We start from the raw sequence: 20,371 nt of genomic DNA, 5'->3' as shown, positions 1-20,371 counted from the left end.
CTTGATGGTGAGAGATTTTCTTATCCCCTTTTTCCTTCCCTGGAAACAAACAGTCTCTGACTCTTGTAGCTCAGAGCCTACCCAGCAACCCAGCTTGTTTACTGTTGTCTTTGGTGGCTTGAAGCTGTGTGGCCTTGTCTGTGTTCCAGGAAATGCATGGACACGGCTGGCTGAAGGAAAACCCTCACGCCTGTGCAGTTTTGGGGTGGCACGGAGCCACCTCGGCCTCATTGTTAGCAGATTCCAGCGTTGCCTCACTGCTCTGTGCCACACACCACGCTGGGACTGATGGCCTCCAACAAAAACCCCCTCCAAAGTCACCCTGTTCTCCCTCATGGGGCTGGTGGAGGCTCCATTCACCCCGTGCTGGTTTCACTCTGCATTTCTGCCACAAATGAGGGTAGGGAGAAAGGGAGAATGGTCCTGGGAAGGTCACGTCCCTCATGGAACACTGGTGGTCACTGCTGATCCCAAACCCAGCTCCAGGGGTTCACTCCAGACCAGCATCTTTCCCCACTGAACCTTCAAAAAGAGGGGAGAGCAGCAACAAGAGCTCAACAGCAGCATCCCAAGTGTTTGTGCCATGAAAGGAGCTGGAAAGAATGTGCCCGACCACATGACAGGCGAGGACATCGGGCTGTGCAGAGAATAGAGAGCCCTCAGTCTGAATTACTGGGAACAAAGTTGGCTCAGGAAAGCATTTCCCATTGTACTGCTGAACCTTTCTTCTCATCACACAGCTCTGCTGCACCCAAGGCTGTGCTAGGGATCACTTCACTCCCTATTCAAAGCAGAGTAGAGATCTATCAGCAGCATTTCAGACTTTTCTGCACCATCCAGGCACTGCTTAGCCACTGTTGATGATTTTCTGATGAGTCTTAAGCAGTAAAACTGGGCCAGGAGCCACCTGAGATGTGGCACATTTTGTATCTTTGTGCACAGGTCACAGCTGCAGCAGGTACAGAATGAGGAATTATGACTTGAGTAAGTATTCTGCTCTTTAAAGGCTGTTCATTCAGGCAGAGAATATTTCAGAGTATGGATTTAATGCTTTGATTGTTGGTATCTTGCATAACCTTAGTCTCAACCAAAGTAAAATATAAGCAGGTTTCAATTCCTTCAGATTTTCTATAAGATCAGAGCCCAAGGATTCAATAAAATCTCTTGCACTTCAGAGTTTTGTGGACTTACAGAAATCCCTCCTGACTCTGCTCTAAGTGATGCCTTCCTGAGCATGCAGAGAGCCTGGAACAATAGCTCTGACAGAGGCAGACTGCCCCATTCACTTTTCCTACACAATCTGCTGTTTCCTTTAGGGTCAGCCCACAGGAGAAAATCCACATCATACAGCTGGAGACACCAGAAAGCCGTGCAGGGCTGTGCCTTGGCCACTCTTGTGTTTAATTAATTTCATTTAATTCAACAGCAGTTTGGCAGCTGGCACTGAAATGTCTTTTAGCTGGAGAAGAGCAGCACCAAGAGCCCCATCCCTGCCCCTGCTTCCCTGACTCTCCAAGGTAGAACTGCACTGACTTCAGAGAGGGATTTGTTGACTGGGATGGCAGCACCTGGATAACCTCAATCAAAAATAAAAATGCAAGGATCACTGCAGCATTTTCCCAGTCCATTCAAAATGCTAATAAGCTTAAGCTTACAGTAATTATTTTTCTTCTTAACCACAGTTCATAGAGTCATACAAGTTGAAAAAGACCTCCAGCATCATCAAATCCAATCTGTGACCCATCCCCACCTTGTCACCAGCCCAGAGCACTGAGTGCCAGGTCCAGCCCTTCCTTGGACACCTCCACCACCTCCCTGGGGAGCCCCTTCCAATTCCTGACCACCCTTTCCATGAAGAAATTCCTCCTGATTTCCAACCTGTTGCATACCCCTAGTTAGCATCTCCTCATAGGATGGTTTGGAGTTTAACTCTCAGTTGGGAAAGCAACAGGATGTTGGGTAAATACAATGAAATGTGGCAGTGAAACACATGACAGAAAGAAGTGACAGGCTGGAAAGAGCCAAGATTTTGGACATTGCTCACCTGTGGGCTTCACCCAGAACCACAACTGCAAACAGAAAAATATCCAGATGTTTGTCCAAACAAACCTGGCCCCTGGCTGCAGGCTGGGCTGGCAGGAAAGCAAGCAAAGTTACCACATTTACAGAACACATCAACAGATCTGCAATGAAACCCAAGATGGGAAGAAAGGAAAGAAGGTAGAGGATGTGATTCCCACAAATGTGACCAGAAAAGGGTGGTTCCACCTGAAATGCAACAGGGGAAGTTTGAGATGCTGAAGTTTTCGTTGGCAGAGTCACTGGCTTTTAACTGCTAAGGTCACCTGGACATCTTCAGCAGAGCAAGAAATACCCCAGAGTCAAAAGGAACAGCAAATGATCTCATTACTCAATTTGCCATCATTTGGAAAGGGCAGGCAGGGATGGATAATTATTTTTTTTGCTTTTCTTTCCTCTGCTTTGGAAGCTGATGATGCAGTGAGCGTGTTTGGGTAGTAACATAACCCTGGCTCTCAGCCTTGAATGCACAAGCCCTGAAATGAGACCCAGAGAGTCGTGCAGTGCTTGTCTGAATCTGGGCTCAGTGATCCTGGAAATCACTTGGAGCTGTACAAAGAATGGAATGGAACTACTGATTCTTTCCAGATCCTTTGCTGACCTTACAAGAAGTTCACAGAATGACAGAATGGTTTGGGTTGGAAGGGATTTGAAAGATCACCTTGTTCCAACCCCTGTGCTGTGAACAAGGACACCTTCCACCATCCCAGGGTGCCCCAAGCCCCAGTGTCCAACCTGGCCTTGGACATTCCAGGGATCCAGGGGCAGCCACAGCTGCTCTGAGCACCCTGTGCCAGGGCCTGCCCATCCTCACAGGGGAGAATTTCTCCCTGATATCCCATCTAACCCTGCACTCTGGCAGGTGGAAGCCATTCCCTGTGTCCTGCCACTCCAAGCCCTTGTCCAATGTCCCTCTCCATCGGGAGGAGGAGTCACTCCCATTTGGAAAGTTATGAGCTCACCCCTGAGCCTTCCTTTCTCCAGGCTGAACAATCCCAGCTCTCTCTACCTTTCCTCCCAGCAGAGCTGCTCCATCCCTCTGCTCATCCTGGTGCCTCCTCTGGACTCTGTCCAACAGCTCCTTGTCCTTCCTGTGCTGGCATCCCAGGGCTGGATGCAGCTCCAAGGCTTTCCTTCAGCCCTTCCCTACAGAGCCACATGATAACTTTTTATTTAATACTGAATAAACGTCTGACCCTCAAGGCATAATAATCTGCTTAAAATACACTTAACAGTACTCCCTGGCTTAAAAAAAAAACCCCAAACTTTCCAACTCTTACTTTAAAGAAAAAAAATCCATTTAGATGCTTACTTTGACTACATGCCCAGCATCACTGGCAAAAGTGCTTCTGTTTAAAGAGGATGGCTGGGCCAAAATTTAACTTGTTTGTCAGGAATAGGAAACCCAAGGGGGAAAAAAAAGCTAATAAGAGCCATAGCAGATAAATCATTATTGGCCATTACACTGGAAGGGAATGTTCATGTCCAGGACAGTGCCTGGGAGCACTTTCACCTGGAGAAGTTGGGTGGCGATGTCTCACCCTCCTCACTGATGATGTGGAAGAGCATCAGGGATGCTGACAAAGCATCAATCTCCAGCAAATTCCCAAAGAATTCCATGCCAGACTAAGCACCAACAAGTTCTGACCATGGTGTGCCTGCTTTTAATTTCCACAACAATAACAACAACAACAATAATAAAATAAGTAATTATAAATATATTATAAATAATTATTATAATAAATTCTTCTTATTATTCATGTTATTTCACAAAGGCAAAGGAATCACATCCCATTAGAAGAGACAATCAGGAGAAGCAGCTAATTATAAAATTATACAGCTAAATGATAAAATTATAGTTCTACAATTATCTGATCCATTAGAAAAGCGGGTCTGGGGAAAAGAAGAAAAAACTGGAATTTGCTTTGCTAAGGTTTATCAAGGGCTGATTTAGCAAAAAGCTGAGAAAAGGGTTCCCATCTTTCCCACCTGATGTTTCCAGGTGTTACTAGAGCTAGAACTAAGCCAGTGTTTCCACAGCCACTCTTCAAGGCACAAAAAAGAAAATCTCTCTCTCCCTGGTCATTTTTATAAAAAATAAATTGAAAACTTGTAACAGGCAAAGCCCATTTTTCAGTAAACAGAATTGTCACCCTTAGGACAGATTTCCTGCTGCTGGCTTTTAACCTTACAGGTCTAAAGGGGCAGGTCTAACCTTAATGACTGACTAGAACCACCTTGCTGCAGGTGCAGGGCTTTAAGCCAGGCTTAACAAAAACACCAAACAGCACCAAAAGCAGAGTGTGGGTACTTTGTGGGCAATTATTTATAGAGAAATGGCTCCTCTGTCACCTGTGAGGACAAACCTTTGCATGTCCAAGTGCAGAAGTGAGGAAAGTATGTGCAGAAATTTGGTTTTGTTAAGCCTGAGGGTTACAAAAAAAAACCCTTAAAACTTCAGGTTGGCTTCTCACAAAACAATGAAAACACCTTTTTTTTGTTGTTTTTTTTTTTTCTCCTCCATCCTCATTTGTGACTATTGATTCCTCCTTGCCCTTTGCTCCTCTGGCTCTTGGCCAGCTCCACTCTCAGAGCACTGCCCCCAAGGCTCAGGCCTTGCAAGGAGGACACAGCTCTGTGTGCAGCTCCCTGATCCCTGTAGTCCAGGAAAGCCCTGTGCTGTGCTCCCTGCCACTTCAAGCCAACAGGAACCGCCTGCAATTCCCTCAGGGCACTTTTCAGCTCGCTCACTCTCAGGCTGCCAGGCAAGTTCCCCACAAACACAGTGGTGATTGTGTCAGATCCCTCTAATTTGGGATTTGCAGGATCACTTTCCACATGGGGCTGTCCCACTGGAGCTGAGCCTGGAGCAGCCCTTGCTTGGGGATTTGCAGCCATCACCTTCTGCTTTGAACCTGCTGCTCTCTTGGTGCTTGCCAGGGCTGGGTGTTCATCTTGGAGGGTGACATCCTTGCCAGCCAGCTTCTCCCTGCATCGAAGAGTCTTTAGGATGGGGATTTTTCCCAGCATCTCAGAGCTGACCTAAAAAGGAGGAAGATGGATATAATTATTATAAAAGGATTTCTTGCCTTCCAGAAAAAGATGATGAGCATCAGGGCTCGTTTGTGCCATAAAAAGAGAGAAACCTTATTATCCTGCTGCCACACAGAGTGCCAGAGCATTCCAAATGTTCCTAATTGCTGCTCTGATTGGGAAGTCTCCCTAAATACATACTGCAGGACAAAAATAAACATTAGTGGCTCTTGAAGTGAGCAGCACAACATGGATCCAGCAGGCAAATCCCAACCAAAGTCAGGACTACTCAATTTGACATTTATTTATCCGAGTGCCTTGAGATCTGCATTCTCCCTCTGTGTTTGCTTTGACTGAGAGCCTGTGCTCCTGCCCTGGCAGAATCCTACACAATCCCTGGCCTGGCAGGATCCATCCCAGTCCATCAGACACTTGCATTCTGCAGAGCTCCTGGTGCTCTTTTCCCCCAGAACAGGATATCCCGTGGGCTGGGTCACACAATGGTGGAAGCTGCAGCAGGAGCGTGCCTTGGAGCAGGGTTCCTATGGATGTGGGCCCAGCTGGAGGCACGTCCCCTGCTTGGGGCACATCCCCTCTGTGCCATCCGACCTCCCACACCACCCACAGCTCCTCAGATCCCACATGGATCTGCTAGGCTGGAGCAGGGAACGGAAGCACTCGGACACTGCGCTTCACACTGTGAGCCCGTTATTTCTTCCTTCCTTCCATCCATCCATCCATGCCCTGCTCCCAAAGAGCTTTTCTGGAAGGGCTCTTCCTCTCAACAGCTGAACCCCATCCAAGTGAGGCATGAGATGCCCCAGGCTGCACTCAGACACTGGCAGGAAATGCACTGGTTCCCCAGCTAATGTGGTCGAGTTCTTGGCTTGCACACTGAGCTTGGAAGGAGGAGGAATTCCTGCTTGGCTGCTGGACAAGTCCAACATCCATCAACACCAGATCCAATGCTGAAATGTAGGGAGCAAAACAGAGCCTGGGGAAGCAATGCCTGAGCTAGCAGAGACCCAGGCTAGTAGCCCAGAATGTGAGAGAGCCACCACCCTCAGCAGGCTGGACTGGAGCAGCACCAGTACATCCCAGCTAGCACATGCCTGCAGAGCCCCCAGCTCAGACCTCACCCACCCCAGAGCCTCTGAATTCCTGCTCCTACAGTCACAGTCACAGCCAGCCTGGATCTGCACAACATCAAGCTCAGCTCTCTGGGGACAGGAGCTCAGCTCTGAAGTGACTCGAGGAAAAGCCAAGGCAGGGTGGGGGCAATGTCAGGAGGAGGTGACAGGCAAGTCACTCAACAGAATTCTCTTAATCTTCTGAAGAGCAAACAAGCAGGATTTATTTCAGGGTGGAACTAAATAAAACCATGATTTCCATAAAGCCTTGCTAGTTCTGCTAACACAACATCAAACAGCAAGGACTTGCTCTGGGGACTTGCTCCAGGAGCCTCCACACAGAAAGGTGCAGAGCATTTCCACATTTTACAGTTATTACTCTGTTGTTTCTGGGGCTGATTTGTTTTTCTCAGCCAGGAATTCCAAGTGCTGTGTTTGACAGCAAGCTCCCCTTCCCTGAGTGATACAACATCAAACCAAGGGCTGAAGGATCTCACTTTGCTTGTACTGGCCAACAATTAAGAACGTTTGTTGTCCTCTGTCAAATTTGGATGTGAAATGTAAGCTCTATGCTAATTAAACCAAACAGGAAAAACATTTTTCTGTTCTCATGCAACCAATCACTCCTGGCCCCAAAGCACAACCCAATAACAGTTCCTTTCATCCTGAAATTAAACTCAGTTGCCAAGGCACGGGTTGGGTGTTTGGTCACAAAGGGAAATGCTACCAAGGGCAAACCCTCAGGGCTTTGGAGATCAGGGCAATCAGAGAAGGGCACTGAGAGGATAAACCCTGGAATTCCCAGGCTTTCAAGGACAATCCAAGGGCAGGATTTAGATAATCCAGGGAACAGCACAATCTCTAAGAGACGTCCACCAGGCATCTCCTCTCACTAAGGAGATTTTGGCATCAGACTGCAGCTCTTGGAGCTACTGTTTCAGGCTCCTGGCAACCTCAGGAAGATGCAGTGACAACAGCATTTATGTTTTAGGAGGAATTTCTGCCCAGAAGGGGGGATTAGACATTGGAATTACTGCCCAGGGAGGTGGTGGAGTCCTCATCCCTGGAGGTGTTTATGGAAAGACAGGACACGGCATGCAGTTGTCTGGTCTGGGATCAGTCACAGGTTGGACTTGATGATTTTGGAGGTGTATTCCAACCTCAGCGATTCTGGGATTTTTGTAAGGGCTATGAAGTATTTTCTTTAAAGTTCTGATCAACACCACCATGAAGCGATTCTGTCATTCCCTCAAAATCCAGCCCTGTGCAAACACAACAGCAACAGACCTTCACCAAAGCAACAAAGGCAGATGATTTAAGACCTCCATTTTTTTGTCTTAGCAAAGATTTGTAAAAAACATTAGGCAAATTCTGACACTGTCAGCTGACACCCTCCTGTCACAAGAGGCACAGAGGATTTACCTTGAGGGCTTTTTTCTCTGGGCTCTAGGAGAACATTTTAGCTGGGTCAAACCTTCTAAACCTGTCCCTGTTTTCTCCCACTTCTATTCCATGGAAAGCAGAAACTTGATTTGGGTTTCAATTCAACAAACAAATCCACTGGGTTTTTGGGGTTTTGGGGGTGAGAACTAAAAGGGCAAAGGGGGCAGTGGGTGGCAGGGGAGAGGAAAAAGCTTCTTCTGCTCTGTTGCAAAAGAGCAAACAAAAGAACCCTGTGATAGCACAATGTGTTGCTAATTACAATAATGCAAAAAGTTCCTTTTGTCCTGTGAGCTGGGGAGGATTGCAAGGATTTATTTCCATGTGGAGAGAGGCCAAAGATATTCCTCCTCTCTTTCAAACAAGCTGCACACTTCTGGGTGCTGTGCTGGCTGGTCAGTCTTCCCTAGCCTTGCTTATCTCTATTCCTGTCCCCACCTACTGCTTTTGGCTAAACCAGAATTTAAGGGACATCCCAGCCCAAGTCTGGTTGATCCATCTATGTGGACATGGGCAAAGCCAGCACTGTGTGCTTCCCCCATCCCTTTAAAGCCAAGGCCAAACCATTTACTGATGTTTTGAAACTTTGGATCGAGTGTTGGGATTTAGCTTTTCTAGTGAAACCAAAGCTGAAGAAGTTCCCTATCATCCCCTGGCCACCAATTCCCAGACCAATTCCACATTTCAGCCCTCTGGGGTTGGCCAAAAGAAGTGCTCGTGGGTCTGTGCCATAAACTCTGAAGTGGTTTGGGTTAAAAATAACTCCACCAAAGGCAATTAATCATTTAATAATCCCTGCCATGGCTGGGAAAGCCTTGGGGGAAGAGGACAGCAGGCTGGATAAATTCTTCTGGCACACAATTAGTGGGAAAGGAGCTGAGGAGGGAAATGTGGCCCCTTTCTGACAGAAACCTGAGGGAAAAAGTCCTGGATGCTGAGTGCCAACACAAATCTCTCAGCACTTAACCCACAGCATCCATGGCTACCTGGATTGATCCCAAAACGTGGTGGCAGATGGACTCCTGAGCATCCCTGCTGGAACACCAGGGTTCTCCTCACCCTCTGCTCTCCCAGATCTCTGATCAGAGCCACTTCCAATGTTCTGCTGTGGAGAATGAAGGATGTGTTTGTCCTGTGTCAGAGTGAGTAATGCTGACCCCTGAGCCAGCCCAGGCCAAGGCAAACAGCACGGACATTCCCCTGGAAGCACTGCACTCCTGGAGTGAGGCACACTGGGATGGGATGGGATGGGATGGGATGGGATGGGATGGGATGGGATGGGATGGGATGGGATGGGAGGCTGTCCTTATCCTGCTATTTCACTCTGCTTCCCACAGCTCCTCATCTCAGTGGCACAGGAACACTTGGATCTTGTGAGACCCCACCTGGAATCCTGTGCTCAGCTCTGGCGTCCCCAGCAGCAGAAAAACATGGAATGTTGGATCAAGTCCAGAGGAGGCCATGCAGTTGGTAGGAGGACCGGGACACCTCCCCTGTGGGGACAGGCTGAGAAAGCTGGAGTTGTTCAGCCTGGAGACATCCCAGCATCTTCCAGGATCTGAATGGGCTACAAGGAATCACAGGAAGCTGGAGAGGGACTGTTCATCAGTGACAGGACAAGGAGAATGGCCTCAGAATGGGAGAGAGGAATATTTAGTTTAGATATAGAGAAGGAATTGTTCCCTGTGAGGGTGGGCAGGCCCTGGCACAGGTGCCCAGAGCAGCTGTGGCTGCTCCTGGATCCCTGGAAGTGTCCAAGACCAGGCTGGACAGGGCTTGGAGCAACCTGGGACATTTGGGAAGGTGTGCAGGGGCTTGTAATAAGATTCTCTTTCAAATCCCTTCCAACCCAACCCATTCCATTATTTTAAGGTGGAGACTGATGCTGCTGCCCTGGCTGGCTGCAAACAGCACCGAACATCTCCAGTGCTGCAGATCCATCAGCCCTTCCAAACAGGTGAGCAAAAGCTGTTTGCAAGGCTCATCTCTGCCCATCGTCAGAGGGCTCTGACCCCAGATTGTTCAAAACCTCCTTGGGACAGACCCAACTTTTCATGCTGTGTCCTCTTTTCATGCTGTGTCCTCGTTTCCAGGAGCTCTGAGCAAACAGGGATTTGTGGCACAGATGAGGCCGGGGCAGCAAGGCCAGCACAGATGAACATTTGATCATTCATTTGCACAAAATGTCCAAATATGTGCACACAATCCAAGGACATATTTCTGGGAACTGGCAGCCCGTGGAGCCTGCTGGTGTCCCTCAGGAGAAACTTCTGCAGCCCACACTTGGATTCCACCCATGCATGCCGGGGCCTCTGCAGCGAGGCTCAGCTTTGCAAAGGTGTTGAGATGTGTGGAAGCATTCTCTGCCCCCACCATCCCAAAAACCACACCAAAACAAAGTCTTGCCTACACTGATTGCAATTTCCTTCTGAAGGATTTGCCAGCTTGGATGGGTGCATTTTTTGAGCTTTCCTTTCCAAATGTTCTATCACACACCCAGTGCTGTTTGTTGTCAGAGGGTTTCCATCTCTGCCACTGGGATTCCCCCCACAGTTCACTTCATTTCAGGAAAATTCTTTTCCTACTGCTATTAAATCCTCAGAAAAATAATTATTTCAAAACCAGAAGGAAATGCTTGCTAAAATATAGTGATTTTTCCACCAACTACTCTCCTTTCCCTCTTCATGAACCCAAATATTTTAATTTGTCTGTACAGTTTCAATTTATAATAAGCACAGCACAAATAACTTGACAATTGGGACAAATATAATAGCCAGTGTCCCAGATAAAGATCACAGTTACACATAGAAAACATTAAATGAGAAAGCAAGTAGCTTCATGAATTTAGAGTTCCCAGAAACAATGGGTTGAATTTTCAAGACAGATGAAGCCAAATTATTCTCCACTGGCATCCAAATAAAGTTTTCCAGAGTGCTCAGCTCTCAGCAGCTCTTGCTGCCCTCCAGTAACTCAAATTGATGTCCCAAAACTCTGACCTCAGAGGCACTGAAGTTCCACAAACATCCCCCCAGCACTGTGGATTTAGCAGTGTTTCTGGAGTGCTTGATAATGATTCTTTGGTACTGATGATATTGTGGCTCTTCTGCTTCCTTGAAAGTCTTTAAACAGCTCAGAACACACAAGAGCACTCCAGGAAAATGCAGCCATGGATTATTTGGTTGCTGGGTGAGCACCTCCTTCTCTCTGGAGCTGAGGGTGCATTACTGGCAGCACATCCTTACCTGTAATCCCATATTTGTAAACACCTGGATTTCAAACTCCTAAACATTGTCCTGGCCTCATCCAGCCCTGCTCCCCAAGGATCAGCTTTTTTTTTTTTTTTTTTTTTTTTTTTTTTTTTTTTTTTTTTACAATGTATTTTCCAGCTCACAAGTCTTCACAATGAAGTTAAGCTACTCTCTGTTGACAAAAGCCCATGTTTATAAGTGGATGATTTATTTACTCACTGCCTCTTGGTTCATTTAGTTTTGCTCTGAGGAACAGGAATGCACCAGCAAAGCCAGGATTTGAAGGAGAAAAGGATGGAGAGAAAATGATGGAGAAGTAGCCAGGAAAATCCAAAGGACAAACACTTAAATAGCCCCTATCAAATGCTGCCTTTTTCACACCCTGGTGATTAACCAGACCTCCCACCTCCAAACCCCTCTGTGCAAGAGCTGAACATCCAGGTACCACCAGAGGCACACACAAAATAAATGTCACTCATTTCCCTGGGGAATCATAGTAATTTCTGCTTCATGTAGACACAACACTTTGTTCTGGTCCCAAAAAGAGAGAAAAGTGATGATTATCCCTGGTCTTCACCAATATTCCTATTTAATCCACACAGTTCCAAACAAGAGGTGTTAAATCAACACTCAAATACAAATAAAGGGTCAATCTGTGCTCCACTCTCAGTGAAAGCTGCAGAAAATTCAGTTTCTGCTAAAGGCACAAAAACAGAAATAAAAAAAGTGTCAGCAAGGCCACTTACTGAGAAGTCTGACACCAAGGCAGACAAACTGATCAAAAAAATGTTGGCAAGATGAATGGAGCACAAGGGGTAGGCCTTCAACACAATTACATTCAATAATATCCTAAAAAAAATTACAATTCAAAAATAATTCAATGGAAAAAATGCACTAGGACAGACAGAGCTGTTATTTATTTATTTATAACCTCAAATCCTCAACCACAGGCAGGGTAAAATACTCTCCCACAATTGGAATAAAAATAGTCCTGGCTAGAATTTGTTTGCTGTAGATACATTACCTAAAGAAATTTAACTCTTTTAGCTACTTGGCAAATTTTAACAACTTTTGATTTCCCTGGGAGTAGTCCCTTAAAATTCCTCAGTTTCTGCAAGATGTGGGTGCACAATTCCTCATTTCAGCATTCCTGCTGTACTCACTCATGCAGGATTGTGTCTGCTCCCTAACTGGATGATTTTAGAAATGAAAATCCAATGACAAAGAAAAAGTTTTCCCAGCAGTAACCTCCAGTAAAACAATTCACTCAAGGCTTTCCTGAAACTATTTGGGAAGCTGAGGAAGTTTCTGACACTGGGCAGGGGGAAAAGGCCAAATCTATAATAGAGGAACTACCAATAAAGAAAGATTCATGTTTAAAGTCCCTGTTCTCCCACCTGAAAACGAGCTCCAGCCACAGATTTATCCTTGGAAAGTGAATCCACTGCAGAAACAGGAATGTACCAGCAGCAGGTTGTGTTTTCTTATCACAACCAGAGCAGCACAGACTTCTACCCACCAGTTCCACCCCCCTGGGACACTTCCCACTATCCCAGGTTGCTCCAAGCCCATCCAGCCTGGCCTTGGACACTTCCAGGATGGGGCAGCCAGCTCTTGATAATCCATTGGAAACAGCAACCTCAGATGTAGGGAAATATCTCTCCTCCTCAACATTACCCATTAAACCCCTCTGCACACAGATGCTGCTGTTTTGTTTCACCAGACAAACACATCTGCTCTTTCACCAAGTATTTCTAATTTTAAAAATTGTTTCTATATAAAAATGGAGGGTTTATCAGCAGGTTTTTGGTACTAGCAAGCCACCAGCAGCAAAGATTTAAGATTTAACTTGAATGAAGATTGAATTTTACTTGTGCCACCAGCAGCAAAATGTTTAAGATTTAACTTGACTAAGATTGAACTTGCCTTGTGCCACATTATTCCCTGAGGTTTTGGTCGTTTGCAATTAGTCTGGATAGTCCTTGTTGGAGTGAGGATGTAATCCACAGTTAAATCATGATCACCCAGGAGCTCCTCTGCTATGTCAAGCACCTACAAGGCAGAAATTTGGTTAAGTAGCTAAAAACAAACTCCCTAAAGCTGTGCCCCATTCCTGATGTCTTGTTGCATGAAAATCCATCAAAGACAATGGGAATCAAGATGCCAAATCAGCTTCATTCCATGTCTCCTCTCCAGACAGAGCAGAAAGTATCCCAGAGCTCCCTCCCAGCTGGAGAGGGGATATTTGAACATCTGAACTCACCTGGCAGTCGTGCACGATGGTAACCACAGGTGTGTCCTCCTGCACTGCACCCATGGACACCATCATTGCATATTCCATGTCTGCATAACCTTCCCCTTTGCCAATTCTCCAGCCTAAAGCACAGAAAAGTGAAAAAAAAACCCCAAACAGCACAGTGGAAAGTTGTTAAAATGGTGTAATTAACCCAGCAATCTGCAAGTTGTAACTCTGGAAAAAATCAGATCAGCATCTCTCACAGAGTGCAGCTTTCCTTGAAATCAGCACTGAAATGAAACAAAACATCCGTTTCAATGACTCCTAAAAGATCCCAGAAGCTTCCTATTCAGAATAAACAAATTCAATGCAGTTAAAACAGAAGTTTATCTAGCAATTGTATTTAGAACCTTCTATTCATGTCCAACACAGGTTAATGTGGGCAAAGAGGAGCCTGGGTCACATATAAAAACTGTGTTATTTTAGGCAAGGGATAAAGTCAGTGGAAAATTTTTCAGCACCAGCAGGTTTCCAAAATACTAGAAAATGCAAAATCTGATCCCCAGATAGGTCCTGAATCAGCAGGTCTAACACATGTCCTTTCACACAGCCTGTGTGAGCAGAGCAGATCTCTGACCAGGGAGCCTGCTTGGGTTCCTTTAAAACACGAAGAATTGCTTGCCTCAAGAGTTTTCCTGAAGGCCAAAACATCTTTGAGCCCACTGCTGTGTGCCCACTGCCTCCTGAGGCATCCCTGCTTCCTGCTGGGACTGGGAGCAGGGATTTGGCACACACAAAAAGACCCAAGACCACAACTCAGCTTCAAGGATAAATCTGTCTCTGCCACGTGGTGTGGCCTTCCTGCCACTGGGCTGGGACTTGGGACCTTTCTGCTGGAAATTTTTCCTTACCTTTTTCAGAGACAGCCACTGATCCCACAACAACCAAGTCCACTTGTGCTTTCCCATCCAGCCCCACAGGCACGCTGTAGTCTTTTACACCCTGCAGGAAAAAAAAAAACAGCATTTGAGGTTTGCAGAGTGCACAATCTTCCAAGAACTGAGGCAGAAATCCAGGATATTTTGATAAATCCAAGTAACTCCCCACATTACCAAGTGTCTCTTCCATGTTTAGCCAAGTTGTACATGTCTGGGAAGTTATCCCCCAGGGAATCCTAGAATAGATTCCCTACTACAGTGACAGGAATTTTGGCACACTGCAAGGAGGGCTGAGGGAGGTGGGCACTTTTAGAAGCAAGGTTTTTTATTTAGGATCAAAGCCTGATAATTTTGAAACACTTTTTTGGAAATCTGTTCCTCAAAATGAGGGCAAGTGACACTTCCTATTTACACTTCCCTAGTCTACTAAAAACTTGAGGAATACCAGAGCACTACAAATGCTTCAATTAATTCTGAAATACAAATCACAAGGTTAATTTAGACACAGACAGCTACAGCACACAGAAATCTGAAGTTACAAAAAGTGATACAATTATTTTTTCTTCTCCTCTCCCTGTTCAACCCCACTCACTCTTCTTCAATCTGTTCTCATCATAACAAACACTCTGTCCAGACTGCAGAAATTAAAAATTATGTTTATTTGGGTTTTTAAATATCAGAGGTGTAGAACTATTAAAAATTCATCTTGTGATTCAATCACTCCCAATGCATGTGTACAGCACACTGCAAATGCTCCTCACACCAACTCAACCCGCTGCTAATTATAAGTTCACAATATTAAAATCACAATAAAAAGCCAAATTTTTTCTGGGCAGAGCACAAACCCCAGGAATTCAGTAATTTGTGCCTGACTATCAGCACTAATGCCCATCAGGCACTTCCCAGCAGAGTGGTAAGGATTGTTTGCACAGTGCTTTGTAAATACAAACTGCCAACAGCATTTCTTCATTAGTGGGCTGGGGGAAAAACCAGACACATGGTGGTAAGAGCCCAGATCAGACAGCAGGCCAAGAGAAAGGTCTCTTGCAAAAGTGCTCTTCAGCCCTAAACAGCTTAATTAGTTAATGACTGCAACAGAACTTCCAACAAAGAAAGTCACTACTAATTACCAGCCATTTACAACCTCAGTTGTTTATGGGGTCGCTGCAGAACTTTATTGCCTTTAGCAGGAGATAAAGGAGGAAATAAATCCCTATAGTGCTGTACCAGTTGGGTTTTTGGGGAAGATAAAGATGGGTATAAAACCTGCCGGGCTGGCTGGCCAAAGCCCTGAGCTGTACGGTGAGATTGTGACACGAGAGGGCAGCAAGAGACCGCGCTGCAAAGCTAAGCCTCACCACGTGTCCGGGCCTCGCTGCATGCAAAAGCCACAATTCACGGCTCTTTGGATGCTGTATTCTTAAAAAAACCCTCAACTTTCCTATCTGGTAATACCTAAGGGCACTAGAATATTCTCCATAGGGTTCAGCAGCTCAAAACTGCAGAATGCAGGAGAATGAAGAAAGATCTGACTCACGTCAAGTCGCTCATGATTTTCCAAAAGACATAAGAAATATCAGTTCAAATCCCTTTCAACCCTGCTAAGACTGAATTTTCTCCTGATTTCAATATGATCAATGTAGACAAACCCAGGAATAACACCCTAACAGGAAGGTATTTCAGGTTTTCCAACTTCCAGCTGGTCCATCCTAAGGCCACAGGTTAATTCAGCCCTCCCTGATCCCTGATTCCCACCTGAGATGTTGCACATCTTCTCAGCATCTCCTTGCTTGCACCGGGAGGGGGAACAATCCTGTTGAACAGTCCAGTCCTCAGACGTGGTGTGGGAACCAGCAAAGTCTTCCTTGCCTGGGGAACCCCATGAGAAGGATCATTCAACACTGAAGCAACATTTTTATCGTCACACAGTAAAAACTACGTGGCCAAACATTTAATTTTTGATGTTGTAGGTTGTGTAGTGCCTGCAAGATTCATTTCCTCCAATACAGGCAAATTCCATAAAAAGGTTTATTGAAGAAATAGAAGGTAAGACAGACATTTGAAGATATTTCAGGACATACAATTGCTCCTTTAAAGCCATGTCTCTAAATAGCTTTATGAGATAATAGTTTCAAACTGACAAAGGGCAGAGTTAGATGGAATATTAGGGAGAAATTCCTGCCTGTGAGGGCGGGCAGAGAAGGTGCCCAGAGAAGCCGTGGCTGCTTCTGGATCCCTGGAATGTCCAAGCCAGGCTGGACACTGGTGCTTGGAGCACTCTGGGGTGGTGGAAGGTGTCCCTTGCCATGGCAGGGGGTTGGAACTGAATTCCCCTTCAAATCCCTTCCAACCTAAACCACTCCATGACACCTATTGATTTGAGCTCCACAAACAAGCTGCACATCAAAGCCCTTGAAGATGCAGTGCCAGGTGCTGCTGAGGGGCTGCCAGGCTCTGCTGTCCCCTCCCAGCTCCTCCTCAGGGCTTGCCCAGGTACCTGCAGAGCCGCCAGCCGGGCACCTTCCAGAGGTTTGTCAGGATCCACCTTCACCTCCCGTGCTCTGCTGAACACTTCCAGCTCCCTGAGAGAGCAGCAGGCCTGGAAAGAGCCCTGCGAGGGGGAGGGAGCCAAGAGCAGAACATTTTTGATTTTGGTATTTTCACTCACTTGCAGCGTCAGGAAGCGGGCGTTCCTCTGGGGAGCATCGGGGTTGGATTTTACTGCACGGGCAGCCCGGAACTCCTGCAAGCCCAGCAGCCTGGTGGTAGCGTGGGAGGAGCCCTGTTTGCAGAAAATATCACCCAGGAGCTCACAGCTGGGCACCTCAGAGCCTCTCCCCCCCTGACTTCCACAGGTTTTTAATTGAGGGGCTGTTAATTCTCTGTTCGTGCCTGCAGATGTCTGGTGCCAGGTTGGACAGGGCTGAAGTGGGAGAGTGGAACTCGGTGTTGCTGCTGAGGGAGCTTTCATTTCCTGGCCGCTCAAAGCGTTCTGGCTCTCGGGAATTGACAATTCCGTTCTGTTTGCTTTCCTTCCAGGGCTGGAGGTGCTGGCCCGGGGAGCTGGGGGGGACTGGGAGGCACTGGAGGGAACAGGGAGGGCACTGGGGGGAAACTGAGGAGCATTGGGGAGAACTGGGGGGGCACTGGGGGGAAGTGGGGGGAATTGGGGGGCACTGGGGCGAACAGGGAGGGCAGTGGAGGGCACTGGGAGGAACTGGAGGGCACTGGGAGGTCACTGGGCAGAACGGGGAGGGCACTGGGAGGAAACTGGGGAGGAACTGGGGGGCACTGGGGGGAAGTGGGAGGAACTGGGGGCACTGAGGGACACAGGGGGGAACTGGGAGGAACTGGGGCGGCACTGGGGGAAATTGAGGGGCACTAACAGTAACTGGGGAGCAACTGGGGGGCACTGCGGGGAACTAGGGGGGCACTGGGGGGGAACTGAGGATCACAGGGGGAGCACTGGGGAGCAACTGGGGGGGGAACTGGGGGGCACTGGAGGGGAACTGGGGGGAACCGAGGATCACTGGGGGCACTGGGAGGAACTGTGGGGGAACTGAGGAGCACAGGGGGGGCACTGTGGGGAACTGGGGGGCACTGGGAGGAACTGGGGGGTACTGGAGGGAACTGAGGATCACTGGGGCACTGGGAGGAACTGGGGGGTACTGGAGGGAACTGAGGATCACTGGGGCACTGGGAGGAACTGGGGGGAACTGAGGAGCACAGGGGGGGCACTGTGGGGAACTGGGGGGCACTGGGAGGAACTGGGGGGTACTGGGGGGAATTGAGGGGCACTAGGGGTAACTGTGGGGGAACTGAGGAGCACAGGGGGGGCACTGTGGGGAACTGGGGGGCACTGGGAGGAACTGGGGGGAACTGAGGATCACTGGGGGCACTGGGAGGAACTGGGGGGTACTGGGGGGAACTGAGGATCACTGGGGGCACTGGAGGGAACTGAGGATCACTGGGGGCACTGGGAGGAACTGGGGGGTACTGGGGGGAATTGAGGGGCACTAGGGATAACTGTGGAGGAACTGAGGAGGAGCACAGGGGGGTCACTGTGGGGAACTGGGGGGCACTGGGAGGAACTGGGGAACTGGGGGGTACTGGGGGAATTGAGGGGCACTGGGGGTACTGGAGGGAACTGAGGATCACTGGGGGCACTGGGAGGAACTGGGGGGTACTGTGGAGGAACTGAGGAGGAGCACAGGGGGTCACTGTGGGGAACTGGGGGGCACTGGGAGGAACTGGGGAACTGGGGGGTACTGGGGGAATTGAGGGGCACTGGGGGTACTGGAGGGAACTGAGGATCACTGGGGGCACTGGGAGGAACTGGGGGGTACTGGGGGGAATTGAGGGGCACTAGGGATAACTGTGGGGGAACTGAGGATCACTGGGGGCACTGGGAGGAACTGGGGGGTACTGGGGGGAATTGAGGGGCACTAGGGATAACTGTGGGGGAACTGGGGGGTACGGGGAGGGCACTGGGGGCCCCTCCCGGCCCGGGCTGCAGGGGCGGGCGGGAGGAGCCGCCGTACCTTGAAGTTGGGGATGCGGCCGCGCACGGGCCGCGGGAACTCGGCCAGGCCGGAGGCCTCCAGGTGCTCCCACACCTTCTCCCGGATGTCCCACTTGGAGCAGGCCGCTGGGGCCGCCATCGCCGTGACGTCACCGCCATCCCCGTCCGCACCCGCCCGCCGTGACGTCACCGCCAGCCCCTCCCGCATCCCCGCTCTCTCCGCCGCGCCGTGACGTCACCGGCGCCCCGCCCACCGCTCGCTCCTCAGCCATGACGTCACCACAACGCCTTCCCCAAGTTAGTGACGTCACTGCAACAAAACCGCGCCCCTTCGTTGTGTCAGCACAGAGGGGCGGGGCATCCGCGTTGGCCACGCCCCTCCTGCGCGCGCGGCGGCTACGGCGGCGCTGAGGGCTCAAAACGCCTGGAAGGCGGAGCCGGGGGAGCGGCGTGAGGGAAGGTCGCTCAGGGCCCGGATTGTGGCTGGGATTAAACATAAAAACATAAAAACATAAAAAAGGCGGTGCTGGCGCGGTAATGTGAGATTTGCGCCCACATTACACAAATACCACGGGCTTTCCATCACGTCTGATGGCTGGGGGCGCAATCCCACCCTGCTTTTTGTAAAATAATCCCTCACATTAATTACTTTTCCATTTAAAACCGGCCGGTGGTGAATAAAACAACATCCAGCCTCTACACTCTGCCGGCTTCCTGCCAGTTCACTTCTTGCTCGCCTTTAATTGGATAGTAAATGATTTGTTTGCACCATTTATTATTTGTAGAATTAATGCCTTCTACTAAAACCACCCCAAAAAAAAAAAAAAATAGGTTGAGAATCCCGAGAGTCCTGAGCGGAGCGGGATGGAGGGGACATGGGAACGATGAAAAGACGAATAAAATTAATGCAGGTTTATTTTAAAGTGTGCTGGGGAAGGGGGAGATGTCTTCAGTGTGGGAATCCTTAAAATCTGGAAGGTTTCGACAAGTTGCAGAAGGCAATAAAGAAGGCAAAAAGACAGCAGAACTGCCATTAAAACTCAACAGTAAACATAAGATTTGCCAGCAGAAAATTTATACAAGAACTGGAAAGTAAGGACAAATAGAACAATGGCCAGTGTATTTCACTTGACTAAAATAACTCCCTAAGCTACACAAAAGTATATCTAGCGAGATATTAGGAACTTCTAAGCTTAATAATGGAGCTCTGTGCTCCATTATTTGTATCCATTGTTTGTATTTGTATTCGTATCGCTTTAAAATACGAATTAATTGTATCTAATCCATTAATTGTGTTTTAAGGCTTACAAGCAGATATTCTATTGGAAATAGGCGAGCATTGTTTTAACCAAAGGTACGTGTGCTTACAGTGGTTGGACAGAATTATTGTCAGTGTGCTTTTGCTCTGTGTGATTGGTCAAAAAGCTTTTAAAGTGAATTGTAACATTGAGTTCTGTGTCTGCTGCCAGGGATGTGAGCTGCTGGCATCTTCCCATTGCCATAACCACGGAATGAGGCTGATGCTGGGAAATAAAACAGCTATTAATTATGACATTGCCATAACCAGGTAGTGAGGCTGATGCTGGGAAATAAAACAGCTATTAATTATGACATTGCCATAACCAGGTAATGAGGCTGATGCTGGAAAGTTAATCAGCTATTAATTATTACATTGCCATAACCATGAGATGAGGCTGATGCTGGGAAATAAACAGCTATTAATTATGACATTGCCATAACCATAG

The 20,371-nt window shown here is 48.0% G+C and overlaps 1 protein-coding gene and 1 long non-coding RNA gene across 2 annotated transcripts in view; both read right to left on the bottom strand.

Annotated features, from left to right (window-relative positions):
- Positions 1-2,414: 2,414 nt before the first annotated feature.
- The window catches only part of LOC137481448 (uncharacterized), an 89,438-nt gene continuing 71,481 nt past the window's right edge, over positions 2,415-20,371 (bottom strand). Inside the window, exon 2 of the long non-coding RNA XR_011003499.1 lies at positions 2,415-2,774. This is a non-coding gene — a long non-coding RNA (uncharacterized lncRNA). The remainder of the gene's footprint in view (positions 2,775-20,371) is intronic.
- On the bottom strand, positions 4,388-18,768 carry MTHFSD (methenyltetrahydrofolate synthetase domain containing). The gene is made up of 7 exons (XM_068203191.1): positions 18,646-18,768; positions 16,773-16,886; positions 15,860-15,973; positions 14,078-14,168; positions 13,194-13,306; positions 12,857-12,982; positions 4,388-5,121 (listed from the first exon to the last, which is right to left on the bottom strand). The coding sequence occupies exons 1-7, from the start codon at positions 18,763-18,765 to the stop codon at positions 4,606-4,608; spliced, it is 1,194 nt and encodes a 397-aa protein (XP_068059292.1). The 5' UTR covers positions 18,766-18,768; the 3' UTR covers positions 4,388-4,605.

Source organism: Anomalospiza imberbis, chromosome 12 (assembly GCF_031753505.1).
Source record: "Anomalospiza imberbis isolate Cuckoo-Finch-1a 21T00152 chromosome 12, ASM3175350v1, whole genome shotgun sequence".
Lineage (NCBI taxonomy): Eukaryota > Metazoa > Chordata > Aves > Passeriformes > Viduidae > Anomalospiza > Anomalospiza imberbis.
The sequence above is the reverse complement of the archived record's forward strand: the minus strand, read 5'-3'. Positions and strand labels throughout refer to the sequence as shown.